We start from the raw sequence: 20,858 nt of genomic DNA, 5'->3' as shown, positions 1-20,858 counted from the left end.
AGGGGAAGGAGGGACAGAGGGAGGGCACTTTCTCTCTGCTCTTTCTCCAACACCCGCCCTCCTCCTTCCAGCTGTTGATGCTGCCTCCCCAGGGTTTGGTAGGAAGCCTTTCCCACTCCTCTATAAAGTACTAAGTATTTCTTTTATGAAGCTACTGGACTTGCCTCAACTACTTCCATCACGGCGTAGCTGCTTTCTGGCTGTTTGAGCTGGTCTGCCCACCTCCACGCTCTCTCCCTTTCCGCCAAGATATTCTTCTGGCTTGAGTCCTTCCCACATCTCAAAGTAGAACTAATAGATCTGCCCAAAGCGTGATGGGCAGAGCGGGCCAGACTGTTGGCCTCTGCAGCCGGGCCCACATACACCACTTTTGGGATCATTTATTTGGCATCTTTAGTCAAGTTGGGGCAAGAGTTCAAGGTGATGGCCACAGGGCAGCGGGCTGGAGGAAAGAGAAGGAGCTTGGCTATACTTCTATTCTGAAATTGATGCACTCCTAAATACAGAAATTCTAAAACACACCATACGCTCTAAAGATAGGGAGGAAAATGCCAAAGAAGCCAGTTGCCATCTTCCTCTCACATCCCCCCCAGCCCATATTCGCTTGCCTGGTTCTTTCCTCCCCCCCAACACCAGCATTCTCTAAAGCAGTGGTCTCTAAGTAGGGCGCATACATCCGTCTGCCGGAGTGTGGGAGAAATACCAGAACTTTTTATATTACTTCATCCACTTCCATTTCTTGCCTACCTTACTATATAAATAATACTAGCATTGGAGGTACTAATAGTAATGCAGTAGTACTGCAGGTAAATATTTATTATTTATCACTGGGGCTATGTATTTAATTTTTCTCCAGGCTGAAGATGTTACTGGAAATTTCAATCTGCCCCATGGAGGAAAAGCCCATCCCTGCATGTCCCAGCTTGTGGAAAAATGGATAATACTTGGTAGAACAAGCCACTGACCCAAGGCTTGGGAACAAGAATGTAAGAGATCTTAGGGTGGCAGGAAGTGTTACCCCAATCTTGCAGTTCATGAACCAGAATCATAATTTGGGCTGGATTGTCTTAAAACAGATTCTTTCCCTTCCTGGTTTTTATTCCCCAGAGAATCTCAGCTCCCCAAACCTAGCGGCTGCTCAGTGATTCTGTGAGGCAAAGATGCTAGCATCTTTTATCAGGAGCGTTCAGTGAGCGGTAGCAATTACCACAGAACGAGGCCAGGCCAGAGCCTCCCCAGACAATCAGATGTACAGGAGTCACCTTCACCTTCTAAGCCCCTTCCCCTCCCTTGCAATCCCTTCAGCTTAGGTCCCTGTCCTGGCTGCTTCCATCACACCCAGCTCTTCCCCATCATAGCACCGTGACAATATTTCTCAAATTGCCTTAGTTTCTGTGTATCCTCTTATCAGCTCAAGGGAAGGAGGGATCGTGTCTGTCGTATCCGCCATGGGGTCCCCAGCTCCTGAATATGGCTGAAAGGGAACGGAAAGCCCTTTGGATCCCTGTCACGGCCTCCGCTCTGCAGAGAAGTCGCAGGGTACAGAGGGAATGTGAAACAGAAGTTCCCACCAACATTCTGCTCCACTCGATCCAAATCCATAGCAATCGTCTTTAGCTTTCTGAAAGAAGCCCACAGGCAATGCTTTATTATTCTGTCAGGGCTTCCCTTGTCTGCCCTTTCCGGTCTGGGCCCAGACCTTCCTCCTGATTGTTGGCCTAGCTCCCCCTCAGGAGACATCACTCTTTCTCTGAAGAGGGCAAGCAGAGCTGAGGACCAATGTGGAGAAGTTCTACAGAGGAAGGAGGATTCATGCAACTCTTCTGTCTAGACCCAAAGAATCTCACGAGGATTGTCTCTTCTTCCTACACACAAAGAGAGACTGAGTCTCGGGAAAATGACTTTTTCCTTCTCCCTATGCCCCAGAGATTCCCTTTCCAGAGTCACAAAGCTCACTGAACCACGGAAAGCCAGTTTGGAGGTCAAAGCCTATCCTCCAGGGGGTGCCATCCAGACAGTCTGCTCTTTGGGGGATGGAGACACTGGTTGGGGAGCGGGTGCTGGGGTGGGGCCAGAGGAGATAATAGAAGGCGGAGGATGAAGACATTGGAATGAAAGAAAGAAAAAGAAGCAGGCGGACTAACCATTGGTGCGAAATGCTCAGATTTTCCCTACATGAAGCTGAGGCCAGGCAGCTCACTCACTCAGGAGCCACAGCCTCAGGCCTGCCTCTCCGCTGTTGTCTGACAGAGCCATGAAGGCAGAGGCCTTTAGTCACTGAGACGCAAGCTCGTATCCTCTTTCATGTCTCTCCCACCCCTTCTGGTTTCCCTAACTTTCCTTCCCTTTTTTGCACACACTCTCAGCCTGGCGTCTTGTTGTTACCGGACGCTGTGGAAGCCGAGTGCCTCCCAGCATCCTCGCGTCTAACCAGCTCTCGGCCCCTGAGGCAACGGCTCTTGCTCCAACTAGCCCTGCATGCTCAAGGCACATAAGCTACTATTACATTAATATTAGCACTGCGTTACAATTAGACATTTTATCAGGCCGTGAAAGATAAAACAAACTTTTAAATTATCTCTGCTTCATCACAGTCTACCCAGTCATAAGAACTTAGGCGGGTCATTTAAGCCTTTGGGCCTGGAAGGGGGCATGAGGGAGGAGTAGCACTAAATCCCCCCCTGCCTCCACAGTTGTGTAAATCTCCAATAATAAAACCACGTCAGTGTCATAAATATTATAAACCCCAAGTTCCATTAGGCCCCTTACTAGCTATGGTGTAAAACAATCTGTCAAACCTACACAAAACCCAGCAGAAAATAAAAGGGAAGGGTCATCCTCTAGGAACCTGTCTCCCCAGATGTCACCAGGTTTCCAACTGGCAGAATTCAAGCACCAGGTGAATTTCTTTATTCTTATTCTTAGTCCGCAGGGGCCTCCCACGGGTGACAGAACTATGCAAGGCTGTCAGGCACCTCAGTGTGGTCTTCTGTGAACCGGCTGGCATTTCATAGCATCAGCTCACCGAGGCACCCGGATAGTGATCCTCTTTTCTCGGCCTGCCCCACTAAATAGCTCAGCATCATCTTTGTCTGGGGACTTCTGTGTCACAGCTCTTCTGTGTCTCCTTTTCGATGCCTTTATTCCTCTCACACACGAGGAGGTCACTGTCGGCACTGGGGAGTAAATATTACTCAGGGAAACATTTTTTTCAGACACCCTGCAAACCTAGCTCCAGCAGCAACCCTCTGACAAGTCTTACACTGCAACAGATCAGGATACAGATTTATGATCTAAGGAAGCAGGGGGATGGCAACAGACAACGGCGCCCATGGTAGGGGTCCCGGGGTTCAGACATGGCCAGGGTCCAAAGCAGCAGAGGCACCTGCCATCAGAAAGCGTGGCTTTCAACTATAGGTCTGAAACTAGCACTGGGAAAGAATCAAAGGGCATTAACTACATCGATGCATCCCAGGTTCCAGCTGATTTGGACACCTGGGTTTCACTTTGTGAGAGAGACAGCTCGACACAAGAATCACGAATGGTGTAGGAAGGGAACAAAGGTCCCGCCTAAATTCTGACGGGTGACCCCAAGCTCCTGCGTCTCTCAGCCAACATATAATACGAATAGCCTTTATTTAAGGCCAACACTACTAGAGAAGTGGCAGAATAAAGAAATCTTGCTGACAAGAAGTAAGCAGTGCCCAAAGGGCAGTCATTAGATTCTAGCCAGAAGGCAAAGAGTGAGCCTCGCCAAGGCAGCTAAGCATCCGAACCAGATCTCTCCGACATCAAGAGGTGAAAGGAGGAAATGGCCACCGGCTAGGGGAGCCTTTCCAGAGAAGGTAATACATGGTGCTCCATGGGCACTCGCGTTCCGGCAAATGGCTATCAGACACATGGGCTCTGTTTTAATCTGAGACAGCCCATCTATTGAATACCCGTTACAAGCTTGAGCACGGCACACACATCATACGTATATGTAATCCCAATGATTAATTCCCATAACCTTACGGGCTAAGTGCTAACATCAGTTTCAAAGAAGAAAGAGACTCAGAGAGGCTAAAAAAACACTAGTAACTGTAAGCTAAAAAATGATGGAGCTAGAGTTTGAACTCATGAGAGATAGGAAACTGAATTCTAGAAGGAAAGAGAACACGGAGGGCAGCTCTCTCTGATTGCAAAGAAAGCAAGACACGGGCGATGTACAGAAATAGACAGAAACCTCTCTCTCTCTTTAATCCTGTAGAGTCTGAACTCTAAGTCACAAACTTACAGCATTGGCCAGGGGTCAAAACTTCTCAGACTTGGCAAGAAAAATGATATAGCCTCCAAGAAAGGCTCAGAAATAGCACACTTCAAGAAGTTAAAGGCATCTAAAGGGCAAGATCTTTACTCTGTCTCGTGCTGCTCAGCCGTGCCCTGCCTCACTGACAGAACCAAGTAAGAACCCGTAAGAGGGAGGCTATAACCATGTGCACGTGAGAAAAGAAGGTTCCTTTGGTTCTGTCTCCATTTTGAGGAGGCAAAATTTTGTGTTACCATGGCTTATCAGGCAACTGAACTGAGCCAGGAAGCATGAAGCCAGGTTTCCCCTTCTCTTTTAAGAATAGATTAAGAAGAATGACTCTCAAAGCACACCAGGTAGGGTTGAAAATGTCATCAATAATTCCCCGACATGACACAAAGCGAATAATCCAAAGATATGGTAGGTGCGCCCATATACCCTATGACTTTCCACCCTATTCCTGACTGTCCACGATGGAGAGGAGTCACACTAGGTCAATGGACTCATCCATTGTTCTGGTGCCCCGTGTCCCCAGTCACACTGTACGATCAGTGTGGAGCAGAACCGTATCTTAAATTCTTTTGTAATCAGAGACCGATCCTGAATCAGAGACTTGATTGTTTGCTGATAAAAGCATCTAACACAAGCATCTGTCAAATAGAGACGAACAGTCTCCTTTCTGTACGTTGATACAGAAAAAGGAAGAAAAGCTTAATCTTCAGAGAACACCATCCCTAGGAAAGAAATGGCTCTCCACGGCCTCACACCCCCCCCCCCCCCCCCCCCCCCCCCCCCGCCACCCCACCCCCCCCCCCCCCCCCCCCCCCCCCCCCCCCCCCGTCGGTGCTTCAGAGACCACGTTTTTCGCAAAAGACAGGTACACCAGGCAGGTCTCTCCCTGCCTCCTCCAGGAGCTAAGGAAGCAACGGTTTGGAACACCGGGCACCTTGCTCCGGGTCCCCGCCCCTGGTCCGGCCTTTACCTTCCACGGGGTTGGTTTTCAGTCTACTGCACAGATTCGTCACCCCTCCGTAGTGGACGTTGATCTGGTCGATTCCATCAGAGGAACGCAGCTCCATGAGCTTCCTCAGTTCCATTACTGTGCAGCCAAAGTCCCCTTCGTGGCTCTCAACCATCGAGTTGGCCGGCAAGGCATGTTCTGTTGGGTTCGTCATTTTGCCTGCTGTTACCAAGCCCCTCGACCAGAGAAAACGAGGAGTTTCCCTTCAATTGCTCGGGAACTTCTGCCTTTCTGCCTCACTTCTTCTTACTTCTTGCTTCTTGGGGAGCCCAGTGAGGAAATAGATGGGACTAGAGCAGCCTCTGGCCCAGATCCTTTTTGTGTGTGAAGCTTGGCAGCGAGAGGAGGAAGAGGATGGGGGAACCGAGTGGAAGCCGGACCACGTGTCACGATGATTGGTGTCCCCAGGGAGTGACGAAAGTGCTTGTCCAGGGTAGGTAGGTTCCTAGCTTAGACCAACTTGCCCAGATGGAGGTATAAACAGGATGTGCATGTTACCATGGAGGCCACCTTAGCAACAACCAGCGACGGCAGTGGTAGAGAGGCGGCAGGAGGAGGAGGAAGAGGAGGGCTCCCTGGATACTGCTGACAACTGGATCTCTGGAATAAAGATTCCAAGACAGACAAAAACAATTAGAACGGCCACGAGGATCGGCATCTGCGAGGGCAAGAGGGACTCATTCTAGCACAAGGGTTTAGGTGACAGTTGATGCCTAAGCCCAGCTGGTGGCTGAGGCCCGGGCTGAGCAGACGGACTCAGGAGGGGCCTGCTCTTCCCTGGGAGGCCCCCGCAGCCTGTGAACCCCCTTGTAGAGAAGTAATTTTAGATACACCCCCGTCCTGCCATCACAGCGCTCTCGAGCCGAGGGACACGGATCCGGCCGTTCCAGAAACGAACAGCTCTCATGCTCTCCCTCGTCTGTTAGTTTGAGGGCCCCGCCATGAAATCCTTTGGTCTGACCTTGCCTCGAACGGGGGAGAAGAGGTCAGAAGAGGAGTCCAGACCAGAGTGACCTGGAGGGTGGCCGGCCAGTCTGCCGCCCACACACCCTGTACCCAGCATACACAGGTACAAACCAGGAGGAATAACCTCATAGACAATGCCTGTGTCTTCTGGGGCCCCTCAGAATACTTAGCCTCTGGCCGGCCAGAAATCCCATGGCCTGCCGCTGCCCTCAACGGGTCAGGAACTGGGTTTGAGTCTTGGAGTGAAGCCCCACCCCTCCAAAAAGCTTCCCTTCAGTTCGAAAGGGGAGAGTAAAATGAACCGGCAGTCGGCCATACGGGGTGGGGACATAAAGGGGACAGAAGGACCTCCGAGGAGAAGGAAGAGAGTTTAAGGGTAAATCTGAGAGTTAAAGTTACTGCGCTGGCAGGGATAAGACAGCAACAGTTCAGATAAAGCCCAAGGCCACAGCAAGGTCATCCCGAGAGCAGTGTGAGCCTGCAAGTGAGCGAGCACTAGATGGTCTCAGACCAGCATTTCTCTCCTCGGAGAGCCAGGGGCTCCCCCTCTGACTCTGGGGAGGGGCCGAGAGCTACGAGCAAGTGAGGCTATAAAGGGCTGATGGTGGCAAGGCTCATGCCCGCACTGTTCTTACTTCAGAGAGCAGCTCCTGCCTGTCACATGGGACCCACTGTCACACATCAGCCACTTGTTTATTTGAGAGAGAGAGAGAGAGCAGGGGAGAGGCAGAGGGAGAGAGAATCTTTAGCAGACCCTGTACTCAGCACGGAGCCTGATATGGGGCTTGATCCCAGGACCCTGAGACCATGACCTGAGCCACAACCCGAGTCAGACGTCTAATTGATTGAGCCACCCAGGCGCCCCCACATCATTTAAATGTGAAGAGGCTCAAAAAATATGAAGGGGTATTTTTTCCCCTTTTTAAAAAAAGATTTTATCCATTTATTTGTCAGAGAGAGAGCAAGGGTATAAGCAGGGGAGCGGCAGGCAGAGGGAGAGACATTCCTCGCCGAACAGGGAGCCTGATGTAGGACCCGATCCCAGGACACAGGGATTATGACCTGAGCTGAAGGCAGATGCATACCCGACTGGGCCACCCAGGCATCCCAAAGGGGCTCTTTCTAAATGTAGCACCAGAACCCATTGACTTGAGTTCAGTTACCAGGGGGTGCCAAGGAGCTCTGGACAGCCCCCCTCTAACACACAGATGACATCCTCCCTGCCAGAAGGTGAATGGAGAAGCACAAGAACCATGAGATAAAGGCTTGCCGCTTTTACCAGTTACTTTTCCAAAAATCACATGTGGCCAAAGCTGCGACTGATTTCCATGAATCCTGTTCCCAGCAGGATCCAGGGGATGGAGTTGGCTACACTCCTGCTTCCCCCCTTAGTGTACCCTTTGCTTCTTCCTTTTCCCAGAGATTTTTAGAGCGACTCTGGCTGACAGAGGGCTAAGCAGGCAGGGTTTTGTTCTGTTGTTGCTATTGTTTTCCAAATATCATACTGCCTTTCTTTTTCTTCTTTCTGCCTTTCTTTTTAGATGTCCAGCAGCCTGGGGAGCAGAGGTCCGGGAGGAACGTGAGGCAGTGCGTCAGATTCCCATCATCCCGCTGGCCCAAGGATTCCAGGGGTACCACAGAATATCCCTCCAGTTCGGCCTCCCGCCTAAGCCTGGAAGCAGTGGGAAGGGCTCTAGCCGTAAAAAACCCATCTTGACCCTTAAGTAGAGCTCCTTAACCTTTCAAGAGGATGTTGAGAACCGAGCTGATGGAGTGCTAAACCGGAAATCAGATTTTACTTTTTTTCTATTTATTTGTTTTCTATGTTCCTTGAGAGCAAAGGTGTGCACTGGTCTCACCCAGGGCTTTATCCCCAGTGCCTGAAGACAGCCCATACACAGTAGGCATCCAGTGAATCTGACGTTGTTAAATAATTGGTAGCAGATTCTAAACCAGATTTACCATCTTCCCAGGCATCCTCTGGGCAAGTCTCTTGTCCTTCTTAAGGCTCGGTTCCTCCCGCCTTTACCTGGGGGGGAAGAAAAATGAGCCCTACCTCTTCATGCCATCCTGAGAAAGCGATCAAGGACAGCAATGAGAGCTAGAACTAGTGCCTGGAAGGCTTAGATGAAAGATGCCCAGCATCTGGCGTGTCTGCTCTCAAGTGCTGGGAGAAGGCTTACTTTGATCCTAATGAACTTCTGGGATCTAGCCCTTTAAGCAGAAGGCCAATAAGCTCCTTGTGCCCCTCCATCTTTCCTTGCCGGAGGGAACTCCCAACCCTCAAAAAGAATGGAAAATTCCAAGCAGCTTCATCAGCAATAACCATTAGCTAGGGTATAACCACTGGCAATACCACTAGGCCAGGCAGCCTTAGATTTCTAGAAAGGGCCAAGTCTGAGTCAGAATTCCTTACTTTGACCCTCTCCTCAAGATATCAAAGAGGAGACATTTTTTACTCACTTGGGCAACCAGTGAGAAGAGGACACTTCAGACGCGAACGTATGAGGCGTGTGGTTTGTGGGAACGAGGTTTGTTGCTTCAGGTTAGCTCTAGAAACGCGCGCAGGGGAGGGCAAGCACTAGAGTCAAGGCGGGCGGTGTCAGCTGGGGCCCTGGTTTAAAATGGGATCTCTAGGAAAGTTCTTCTGGAATTTGGGGGCGTTGTGGGGACCCATGCTTCTCCCTGAACTCTTAGAATGTGAGTTCTCTGCAACTGCCGAGCCTGCCTGGCCCCTGTCCTTATTAGGCAACTGGCAAAGAATCATCTGTAAGCGCTCACACCGCCTCGGCCTCGGCCTCAGACTCAACGTTCAGACGCCTGGGAGGTACCACCTCTCATCAGGTCAGGATTAGTCATTTAGCTTGGGGCATTCTGGGTAAGGTATATTCTCACTCCTGGTTTCTAGCATTGTGCCTGCTTAAAGGATGACAGCATGGTAGAGCAAACCCTCTCCCATCACCTCCTTCAGGGGCAAGTAATCGTATTACTTTACATGATCGCTGAATCATCTCAATGTTTGTCTTCCTAAAGTCCTGTAACATCTGTTCTACAATTGGGATGACCTGTGAAAGTGCGGTCATGTATCAGTTCTAGGGAGGACAGCTAGGAGCGCCCCCCACCCCGCCACTCCCTTACAGATGAGGACACTGAGGTCCAAGGAAATAAATAAGTGATTCAGTCTTTGGCATCCTCGTCTGCCTGGCGCTCTTTTTGTGACACCTTACTCCTTCCCTCCTCACTTTCAGACAAACATCTAAGAGGTCCTTTAAAATGCAGCATCTCTGGAGTACAGAAAACATCCATTTCCACTTAGAGGAAATGCGGCCTCTTCCTCCTCTTTCTTGTTCAGAATCAACTACATTTACCGTTACAGGGGCTGACACAGACCCTCTCCCGCTCCCATACGCACCTGAGAAGCAAACCGCCCCCCACTTCCTGGAAAGTGATAAGCCTCAGGCCTCCTGGGCTTGCTCCAGAGCTCCAAACCGGAGCTGCCGGAGACAAGAACCGCACGCCCTGAGCCACCAAACCATAAACAATAGTCAGACACTCTTGTTTCCTCCAATTTTGTCCAAGGAATCCCTTATTCTTGGAAGCTTTCCCAGTGCTAAGGAAGAGGTACAGCCCCAGATTAGGAGGAGAAAGGGTAGCTCCGTGTAGGGGATAGAGTGGGGTCTTTTGAGGATCCAAAAGGAAGCCACCCCCCCCCAATCTCCTCTGCCAAAGGCTCCTATTGAATCTGGCCCGATGCATGGGAAACGAAGTATGAATGGAAACGGGAGAAAGGAAACAGGAGGGGCCAGGAGCTGGGGAATCAGACTGGCTCGGCTCTGCAGCTGGACCTGCCTGGAATAGTTAAGGGCCGCCCTCAACTCTGGCCTCCAGGCTGCACTGCCCTGTGGGGACTGGAGCGGGGAAGGAGGGAAGACTTCGAAGTGGGCTGGGGTGGGGCGGGGTGGGGGGGAATGGGGTGGGGAGGCCAGTCCCACCTTAGATAGCACCAAACTGAAATATGAAACCTGTGCCAGCACCCCCCATCCCATACCCTGTTCCCCTCGTTCTGATCCGGAGGCTCCCTTTCCCAAGTGAGGCTCTGTTTTCCTCCCTATTTGCAGGAACAGGGAGGCAATGGAGTCAGGGGTTGGACAGGAGGGAAATAACAGTACTTGAGCGCCTACAACGAGCCAGGCACCACAGCAGGCACCTTGTGTGGGAATGAGAGAGGTCAGAGGCGCGGGCGTGTGCGTGTGTGTTATATGGGGCCTGGCAGAGCGGCAGACACGGAGTGGCTGGTCCGTGCACAGCAGCTCTTATCATCACTGCGCATACTGTTTCTCGAATCCTCACCTGCAGCCCTGCAGGGAGGGCGCTGCTGTGTCCAGTCCTGTCGTGGCAGGGAAACAGAGCCTCAGAGAGCCAGAATTTGTGCCCCAGGCTGAATCCAAGACACCCTGCCTCAAGGACAAGGACCATCCTGTGATACAAAAGAAAAAAAAAGCATGGCTTTACCTCCGAAAGCCTGCTGAGAAGGTCCACATAAAGCTTTCTGTGCCTTGGGGCACCTGGGTGGCTCAGTGGGTTAAAGCCTCTGCCTTCGGCTCAGGTCATGATCCCAGGATTCTGGGATCGAGCCCTGCATCGAGCCCTGCATCGGGCTCTCTGTTCAGCAGGGAGCCTGCTTCCTCCTCTCTCTGCCTGCTTCTCTGCCTACTTGTGATCTCTGTCTGTCAAATAAATAAATAAAATATTTAAAAAAAAAAAAAAAAAAGCTTTCTGTGCCTTGCCCAAGAGCCAGCCCTAAAGGTTCTGAAACGGGGCATTTCTGTCTCCAGCAGGGGCATTACCTGGACCACCGCCTCCCGTTTCCAAAGCTTTACTTTGCCCTTCGGGCCCTCCCAGGCTTCTGAGAGGGCCATGCCCTGTCAAGAAATCCGGCAAACGCTTGACCAGGGCGGGCTGCCTGGCGTGAAGCTTCCCTGGCCGGCCCTTCTCTCTGAAGCTTCCCTGGCTGGCCCTTCTCTCTAAACCCCACACACAGCTTCTCTGCTCCCTCCTCTTTACAGGCCCCTCATTTCCATGATTCTTGCCATTCAGGTCTGGTAGCCCATCCCCATCACGGTCCCAGGCTCTTCCTTCCCTCCCCGGGCCTGCCCTGCCCTGTGGGTCCTCCAATGCCTGCTGCCCTACAGCAGCATTATCTGAGCACACGCCCTCCTTCAGTCTTCGGAGAACCTTTGGAGGCAATGGGGGAAGAAGGTCAGAGGCAGAGAACATGGGCTAAAGTCCGGGTAGTGGACATCACCCCCATCAGCATGCCCAAGAACCATGCCCATGCCAAGAAGCCAAGTGAGGGCCAGGGCATCAAAACCAGGCTTCCGTACTGACCACAGGATGGCACGATGTGGCCTGTGGTCTAGGCCCCACAACTCCATGCTAGTTCTCAGCTAGTTCCTAGGACCTGGGTTCTAGAGGATTCTCTCTTCCTGAAGAGAGAACCTCACCTCCTGGTTAGAAGGCAGCACCCACGGGCTGGCTCACTGACCCCTCTCCTCCCCGTCTGCCACACTGAGCAAGCCTTCAGTCCCACGGCAGAAATGGAGTACGAGAATCAAAGCCATCTTTTTGGAGAAAAGGGGTCACCGTCCACCCCGAGCCTCAGGGATCCAGAATTCTTCCTTCTTCTCCAGAGTCAGCTGGTACTTCTAAGTCAAAACTATGTCCATGCACACTCTGGCCCCATCCTGTACTCCAGGGCGCGTCTCCCAAAAAATGATCATGCAAGTTCAGCCGGGGGGGCGTGTGTAAGGGTGTTCCCTGGAATGTTACTGCTGGTGACGGCAACCTGAGATTCCCCGGCAACCTGAGATTCCCCGTCCAGGCATGGGCGGGCAGAATCTGTGCACTAGATAACAGCGGTTATTAGGCAAGAGTTAGAAACACAGATCAGATGTACACATGGTGATGCCAGTGATCTCAGAAACAGCGCTGGGGTGGGGCAGGGCACTTTGATGGCTTGTACGCAAATTAAAAACACACACTCTAAAAGGATGCTATCCATTTTAAGGGATATATTTAAATAAAAAGATACATATGAGGCCATGAGAATGCTGCTCATGGGCGGAGAAGGGGACAGATGTGGGATGTGGGGTAACAGTGAGCGTGCAGAGGCCTCGCGTGGCCCAGTGATAAGAGGGGCCATGAACCAATGGTATGGTCATCCTCCTACTCTGCACTTGAGAGCTGAACAAATAAAAACAAAACCTACCATGATCCTGAAAACTTGCAATCCTAGAAGGGCTGTACTGTCTAAAATATGCCATGGCGAAGAGGACCGAACTTAACGGCTTCAGGGGGCAGGGAGAGGGAGGGCCCATCGAAAGCTCAAACTCTCTCTACACAGTGATACCAAGAATTGACCCAAGGTTGGTAGCCTGTCCCTAATCATCTGGCTTGCTGAGATTCAGCTCCTGTCAGAGACCCAGAAACCATCGAGATGAAGACAGGAAGCTTCGAGGCATGGGTCGGGACGCTAGAGCAGAATGTGCCTGAGAGGGCAGTGTCCCCCCTCTAGCTTTATCCTAAAATAGCATCAATCCATCAAGATGAAAAAGGGCAGCCCTTCAGGCCCATAGCCACAGGGAATGTGCCCTCTTCCACAGAATCTGAGTCAATTTGGCTTGGGTCACTCCTGTGACCCCAGGGGTGCGGGGAAATGTTCACAGCAAGCTAGAGCTTAATGTGCAGGATGGAACCGTAACAATGACCATTTCCTTCAGCTCTTAAGGAGGACAAGAGCCCATTTCAGGAGGGAGGGACAGGGCCTTGCAGAAGGTCTGCTATTTAATGAAAAGGGCGCCGGCAGCCTCTCCCAGTCCCTCCCACCTGTTCATGGGAGATGCTTAGGATATGGGTTTGCAAGGCTATCTGCTTCTCACACCCAAGTGGGAAGCAGCTCCTCAGAACTGGGACGGGACACAGACCTTGGGCGATAACATGCAAATATCCAATATGTATGTTCTCTTGGACAACATACGTGGCCTTTCTTGGGGCTGCTTTCTGTGGTTTTTCCACATTTTGGTTCCAAGGGAACAAAGGGGCTTTTTAGCAGCAGGATTGGATCTTGGGTTATTTTTAGAAACAAATTTCAGCAGAGTCATGCCAGGCTGGTGGAAAGGAAGAAGAGGGTCGATCTCCCTTGGCTCTTGGAGCAGGATCTCGTAGCTCCTAGGCTCAGGTGCTGGTGGAGTCCTTGGGGCAGTGGGGGAGAGGGGGGAGCCCCTGGCCTGGGACTGAGAAGGCACAGCTCATCCCCCAGGAGGGGGTGCTGCGGGCTGCGGCTCTGCCCCCAGAGCTCAGCAGCCGAGGAAGCCAAGGACTATTCCTGAGTGACCCAGACGGCCGTCAGGGTACCGCACACTGGACTTTATGCCTGGGGGACAGGCCCATCACACCCCTCCCTTCCATGACAGTCTCCCCTGTACAGAGCCCAGAAAACTTCCCCCCTACCCCCCAGGCCTCCTCTCAGCCCACCCATTTCCTGCAAGTCCCAGGCAGAAGAGCAAGGACTCCACTTGGAGAAGATGGTGGGCATCAGGAACGGGGGGGTGCACTGGCAGCCGGCCTCACAGCCCTGGTTCTGGAGCTCAGGTGAGCATCATAACCTCTGGGAAGGCTGAGTACAACCTATGCATGGGCCCTGCTACTGCCACCAGACTCTCTGATTTGGTGGTGTGAGGGCAGGCCTGGGAATATGCATTTCTAACATGCTCCCTAACAAGGGTGCTGCTGGTGCCCGTCTGGGGCCCACAGCAGAGGACGCGGCAGAAGAGACAGAGCATCTCTGCAAACAGCACCTCCCATAATACCAGGGGAGTGCCTTCGCAGGTGTCCAAGGGGGGCCTGGTTCGGACGGGGTTCTTGGACCTAGGCTGATGGCGGAGGCCCGGTAGGAGGTCCTGTCACAAACCCCCTCCTGTTCTTCCTTCTCCCAGAGCACCAGTCTCCACTTCCAGTCATCTCAGGGCTCCCCCTTTCCCAGACAGACCGCGATCCTCCCGTGGAAAGCTTCAGGGGGCAAGGAGAGTCCTTGAGAAAATGGGACTCCAGAGGACCTCCAGGGACTTGCGACAGGAGATAAGTCTTATCGGGAAAGTCAAAACAAGGTACCCGGTGAGCTTCAGAGAACACCCAGGCCTCTCCTAGGTTCAGGTGGAGCTAAGCCCCCCTGCACCCCTGTTTCCTACAGCTCACAGAAGGAGATGGGAGACAGAGTGGGCCGCATGCAGGTGATAGGAAACGTGGAAACCCAAGACGCCCAACAGTCGCTGTGGCCTCCCCCAGTGTTCCCGTCGCTGGCCCATCTGGACCCCAGGCTGCCCTCCCCGCCACCCCCTCACCCGCCATAGCCCCTGGGTGGGGTGGGTGCGGGCAGCTGCCCACAGCTCTGAGGCCCAGGCTGGGGGCGCGGCTGGGGGAGAAGCAGCTGTTTCCCTGTCGGGGTGACAGGCTGCTATAAACACGCGCTCCAGGTTGCTATGGCAAAGCGAGTGTGCAGCCTGGCTACGGTGAAGCTATTTATGTGCCTGTAATGGCAGAGTGGTCTGTTTTTTATTATTTTACTTTTAAAGCTTTCCTTTCCCAACCCCCCTAATACAGCTTAAAAAAAAAAAGAACCACCGCAACTTTCTCAGAAACAGAAAGAGGGTAGCTGGGAAACAGAGTTTAGGACTCGGTCCTGGAAAGGGAAAGCCTTTGTGAAGAATATGGTCCATTCCTTTCAAGCAGGGAATGTGTGTCTTCTTGCTCCTACCGGCCTGTGCCTCACCTCCTCAAGGAGGAAGGCCAAACTCCGTGTCCTCTTTCCTCTGCGCCACTTAACGATATGAGAAGGAGACATAGCCCCTCTGTCTTCTATCTTCCTGTCAAAGGCAGGCTCCAGCCAGCATCTTTCCTCACACCCCCCTCTTGCCGCCCCCCAACCCCCACCATCAGCCCCCATTGGCTGCCAATGTCATCAGGGTGCTTTCCACCAGGAGTCAGGGGGAGAGAGCCCCAGAGCACCCCCGTGGCTGGAGGTCTGCCGGGATTGACCTCTAGAGGTGCCTCGGCAGGGACATGTGTTTCTCCACTTACACAGAGAACTTCCATCCAATGCTCACCCTTCAGGGAGCTTCAGGGGTGAAGGGGTGTCCTGCACAAGACGGGAGGTTTGAGTCAGGGTGGCGAGGACCCCCAGCTGGTGCTGCGGAGTTGGCACTCAAGGCTCAGAGGCTGAAGGAGGACCACAAGTGAGACTGATTCCTCCTCGGACACACACACACGAGGGACCAGGCACATGGGAAAGGTTTTGGGCAGAGAAGGAAGGGAGTGATCAGAGAGTAGCCACTGGCTGGGGGCACTGTGGCCTTCTGCCCTCTCCACTCGTCCAACCCAAAATAAAGTAACAAATAAAAAAGAAATGGGCTGTGGGTCATAGGCAGCTCCAGAAGGGCAAGAGAGTGGAGGGAACTAGTCCATGTGGTAATCACACACACACACATGCACACACGCACGCACGTGCACACACGCACTCACATGCACACACAAGCACACACATGCCCCTAAGCCAAGAATGTGTACCAACTTGGTCAAACATGCTATAGGCTGACCGTCACTAAATGACATCTAAATAAGAGAGAATCACCTTCCAGAAACAGCGGGTGGGAATACAAAAGATGCCACAGATTTTATCATCCCTCTTTCTCCGCCTTATTCCAGCTCCTTTTGGATTTGGTATATCCTTCGGAGGAGAAAAAAACACAAACAACCCTACTGCTGATGGGCATGTTCATCAGATAAAGTTAGGGCAGTATTAAGAAGAGAAAATCCCACAAACTGTTCCAATTCCTTCCATCTCGGATTATAACTGAGTGTTTCCAGATGCCACTGTAACTCTGAAAGGATATTGAGGAAAACAACTCCAGGAGGAGGAGGAGAAGGAGGAGAGAGGACAGGAGAAGGGAGAAGCATGCTTGGCTGCCCCAGGAGAGGTCAAAGTCCTAACTGACAGCCCTGGTTAGCTGACCAAGTCTTGCTGGGAAAATCAGAACTTGGGACAGAATCAGTGCTGGCAGCACCTTGGGGTCAAAAGAGCAGAGCAGTCACGGCTTTTAAGCCTGTCGAACCAACTGTCCTCAACGTCCCATTGTTCCTGTAGGGAAAGAAGGGAGGAGGGAGGAAGGGAGGAAAGGGTCCAGTGTGGGGCACTGTCCGGAGATCTCAGGGTATGAATTCAAGCTGAGTGGCCCTTCCTTAGGGATACAGAAGAAGACAAAGAGAAGCAGACACGTCTCAGAACCCCCAAGGTAGAAGAAGCTTCCAAAAATCACGGGGCTAGAAAGAACATCTATTCAAAAAAGCCCAGATCCGTGGTGATAGACACAGAGCCCATTGTTGAGAGATACAGAGGGCCAGCGAAGGGGTGGCTCAGCTCCAGCCGGTCATTGTTGATGGAAGAGGCGAGAAAGTGGAGAGTTCTGTGTCTTACTCTTCCAAATGAGCAGAAAGGTGGTCTCACCTCTCCACCCCAAGCCCCGTGCCAGTGCCTGACCTCACGTGGACTTAATAAGCGAACCAAGCTTCTCTGCTCCAGTTGGCTTCCATTTCCCAGCGAATGAGAAGTGTGGAAGTCCCAGAAGGGGACCCAAACTCCAGAGAGAATCGGTTACCTGTGAGTTCCAAGAACTACTCCTTCCCCACTCGGCTCATCTCCCCCTCCTCCCTCTTGGGATCCCGAGAGACTGGCTGGATTGGAGCCTCTCTCGTTCTCCAGGACACAGTCCCAGGGATCTCTGGGAGCAGGTAGAAGCAGACCACCCATCACTGCAGAAATCACCCACTCTCAGGGGAGAGGCAGAGGTAAACATAAAGAATTGAAGTTCACCCAACACGCATTCGATTCTCAACTCCCACACACAGCATTTTAAACACCACTGCAGAACCTCCAAGGAAAAGCCTGGGAGAACGATGGTGATGGTGGTAGCAGGGATGCCTGTAGGAAGTGGCAAAAAAGGATTCTTTCTGGATTATTTCTGAAGCACTGTGCTGCCAGAAATCATTGGAAAAATACCTAGCACCAAACTCTTTCGATCTCCTCATTTTTCTCCCTATACCTCGGTTCCAAGCTTCTCACTTTATTTTTTTATATGTACATATATCACTTTCCCCCTCTCTCGCCCTCTCCCAGTCTACCAGTCTCCCTCCTTCCTTCTCTCCCTCCCTCTCTATCTCTCCCACCCAGCTCCCCCCACCCTATCTATCTCAATCTTAAAATCTCTCATTCTCTTTCCGACATCTTCAGCAACAGCCCGGTTGGATGGAATTCCATTCTCCTTATGTAGTAGTTTCTGGAACCGATCAACCCTGTCCGGCGCACATTGGCACGAGGAGCGGAAGGGGCATGGGCACACTGAGAAGCAGGTGGGCAGTGTGGGGCTATCACCGTGAGCATTAACACAGCACGAATCCATGCCCCTGGAGTCATGGCTGATGGACCAAGGGCACACAGCGTGAAGTCTGTGAGGCTACCCACATCCCCCCCACAGTCTTCTGGAGCTTGCCTGGCTAAGCAAAGGCGTGCATCTAACTGTGCTTGAAATACAGGCAAGTAAGTTCAAGCTTGAAGTACAAGCAAGTAAGCTACCACCAAGGTCCCAGAGGTGAGGAGCCCTAATGAGACGGGGGACGAGAAAGGATACGGGACTACTGCACGGATTATAAACTAAAGTCGGGATTGAGTATGCTCGGCCAGGTTCTCAATCTGGCATAAAGAAGGAGCCTGATGGAGGAAGGGGCTGGGAGCCTCGACAGACTGAAAGGCACCTGGGGGCACAATCTAACTCTGGCTCCTCTCAACGCGTCCACAGAGATGGAAAAGTCAAGAACTGAACGGAATAAGCTGGTTCTGCCTCACCACAAGCTGCAAGATAATCCGTCTCCCACTTAATTTTTACTCGAGCCTGTAACACATGGGTGGGGAATGGACAGATGGCGGCTGGATCCAGCTCCCAGGAAAGACAGGGCTGCCTTCTGTCCCACCGCTGTGTGAGGATTCGAGGATTCATGGGAGGGACCGTGACCCAGCAGAGCCGGACCTCTGCAGGGGTCTTTCGGTATCAGCCTAACGCTGGCTTCTGCGAAAGTCTGCGGGAGCACTCCTTCCCCCTGCGTCCCCAGGCTCACACACTCTGGCCAGCTGTTCCAAATCAGTAAGCTCCCCATTACCAGAGAACAACCCTCTTCGGTTGCGGGGGAGGGGTCGGTGCCCTCCCTTCAGGGTTTCAGCCGCTGAACCCTCCCTCTGCCAGCAGCCAAGTCCAAGGAGAAGCTGAGGACATGCAGCCGCTCTCCCTGCCCCACCCCCCTCCTCCAAGCAGCGCAAGAAAGAGGACTCCTCCGCGGGGGAAGTCCCAGAGCAGCGGGGCCTGGAAACTTTGCCGTCTAAGGCTGTGGAATTCTCCTACTGGGCTCCTGCAGTTAATCACTGTGGCTCCCTGGATGCCCGATTTGGGCTTTAAAAGGTAGCACCAGAGCAAGAAGGACAAACATGCTGAGGAGAAGAAAAAGAAAAAAAAAACAAAAACCAGTTGGTGTTAGCGAATAGATAGCTGCCCCCACTGCCAGTCTTCTAATGGAATACATGTGAGGAGGGCAGGAGAAGCAAAGAGCAGAAGAAAAAAAGCACAGACCACACTCCAGAATGTTCTTCAGGGCTCCCAGCTAATGTTGCCTGTGTTCATACTCCAGACCCTACAGAATATGTCGCTGCCACTGCTGACCTGCTTGTGAAAAGACTGTCTAGGGGCTGGTTTGTTGGAAACTTTCTCCCCTTAGCAGGTCTAAAAGATCAGAGGCTCTTGTCCCCCTTTGGAAAAAGGAGCCGGAGAGCTCACAGCTGCGAGTGCGAGGATTTGGGACATTAACTTCCAAGATGGTGGAAATGGTCTCTGAGGCCAGGTTGCCATGGTTTCCAAGAGAACAAACAGAGGTTTGGATCTAAAGAGGGCTACAGGGGTGAACTGCCTTTTCTTCCTGTGGGAATAGTTTCAAGAGCCAAGACAGAGGGGGAAATGGTAAAATGCTGAGGTTACAGAAGGTTCTAGGGGAAAGAAAATGGACAGTCTTGACAGCTCCCATTCTTCACGGGGAGGCTAGGGTGGAAGGCCCCATTAATAGAACAACAAGGTACTTAATTCTCAGGGGCTGAGAAAAAACCTAGGAAGTAAATAGGAAGACAAGCAACCACGCTCTCAAAAAAGGCCCAGCCAACCAAACCTAGGAGGCAGGGCCGAGCTGCTTTGGGAAAGGCAAGGACCTCCAAAGACTGAGTTTTTCTTGCAAGCAGGGCAGGGAGATGACCATCCCCAGAAGTGATGTGGAGAGGTGCTGATCCCCAGAATTGAAGCCCATCCCACTGCCCACCCTTAATGCCCCACCTTCCCAGGCCCCCTGTTAGGACTCTTTCACTCTTTTTCCAAAGGAGCCAGATGGGGCAGAACCCTGGCCGGTGCCAAAAATGCTACTATGTCCTCCTAGCAGAAGCTGTCTGGGCAACAGGGCCACCGGGCCCAGGACTCCCCTTTCAGATTCAGGGGCAGCGATCCGCATCATAGGAGAACCCCTTGGCTGTCTCCTCCAGAGCTGGTGCCAGCTCAGCTCACACTGGGGAGATGGGAAGGACACAGAGCTGCTCGGGACTCTGCCACACCCGGACGCAGCGACTACGGCAGCTCCGCAGGTGAGGGACCACGCATGCTCTGCTGCCTTCTCCAAGCCGAGCAGGCCCCAGCGTCGACTGACCACATGCTAGGAGGCGGGCCACACCTAGTCCCAATTTCATCCCTGGCAACTGCACTAGCCAGAAAGTTCCTGGCCTTTTCGGGGATCAGACCCTCTGCTTTTCCTACCCACTATATCAGACATCTCACGGAATTCCAGAATCACAGTCAGGAAGGGAACTTCAAGGAAAATATAATACAATTCCCCTTGTTTTACAGCGAAGCACCGACAAGTCCAACATGGTACTGGGCATTGGGACAAAAAGGCTATGTAATCTACACGGAAAAGCAGAATATGGGCAGAGGCTGAGGAGGCAAGGAAATCCGTGATTGGGTGTCAAATGAAGGGTGCAGATCTCTCCTCTACCTGCTCCCCCGTGTGTGTCCAACACTCCCAGACTCTGCCCCGCAGGATGGCTCACAGTCGTCCAGCTGCTGCTGGGGAGCTTTCTTAGGGCTTTCCAGCCGTGCAGAGTGTGCCCTGAACATGGGTGCCAGGGAAGGAGGTGGTTGGGAGTGAAGGACAGGTCACCGGACAGGTCATGTGCCCATGGGCTGTAGTCATCTGAAGGGGCATCTTTCAAACATCTCTACAGAGGTGCCTTAGGCTAGTAGCTGCTCTTAGCTGTCAACCTGGTGTGTGGCCTTGGGTCCCTAGCCCTAAGAAATATCTAAGGAAGAAAACCGGAAGTGCATCCAGTTTGACCATGGGACGCACCGGAAGGGATGATGTGCCATGGCAAACAGCGCCACGGCCCCAGTCCCT

At 52.3% G+C, this 20,858-nt stretch overlaps 1 protein-coding gene across 3 annotated transcripts in view; it reads right to left on the bottom strand.

The window, feature by feature from the left end:
- Positions 1-20,858, bottom strand: part of LOC111151183 (ATPase plasma membrane Ca2+ transporting 4) — a 92,977-nt gene that overhangs the window by 43,064 nt on the left and 29,055 nt on the right. For all 3 annotated transcript variants that reach the window (XM_022508985.1, XM_022508987.1, XM_022508986.1), the window contains exon 2: positions 5,271-5,909. In XM_022508985.1, coding sequence (XP_022364693.1) covers positions 5,271-5,463 — 193 coding nt within the window. In that variant the 5' untranslated portion in view covers positions 5,464-5,909. The remainder of the gene's footprint in view (positions 1-5,270; positions 5,910-20,858) is intronic.

Source organism: Enhydra lutris, unplaced genomic scaffold, assembly GCF_002288905.1.
Source record: "Enhydra lutris kenyoni isolate GAN:26980312 unplaced genomic scaffold, ASM228890v2 scaffoldscaffold25, whole genome shotgun sequence".
Taxonomy (NCBI): Eukaryota; Metazoa; Chordata; class Mammalia; order Carnivora; family Mustelidae; genus Enhydra; species Enhydra lutris.
This window is presented reverse-complemented; position numbering and strand designations above follow the sequence as displayed.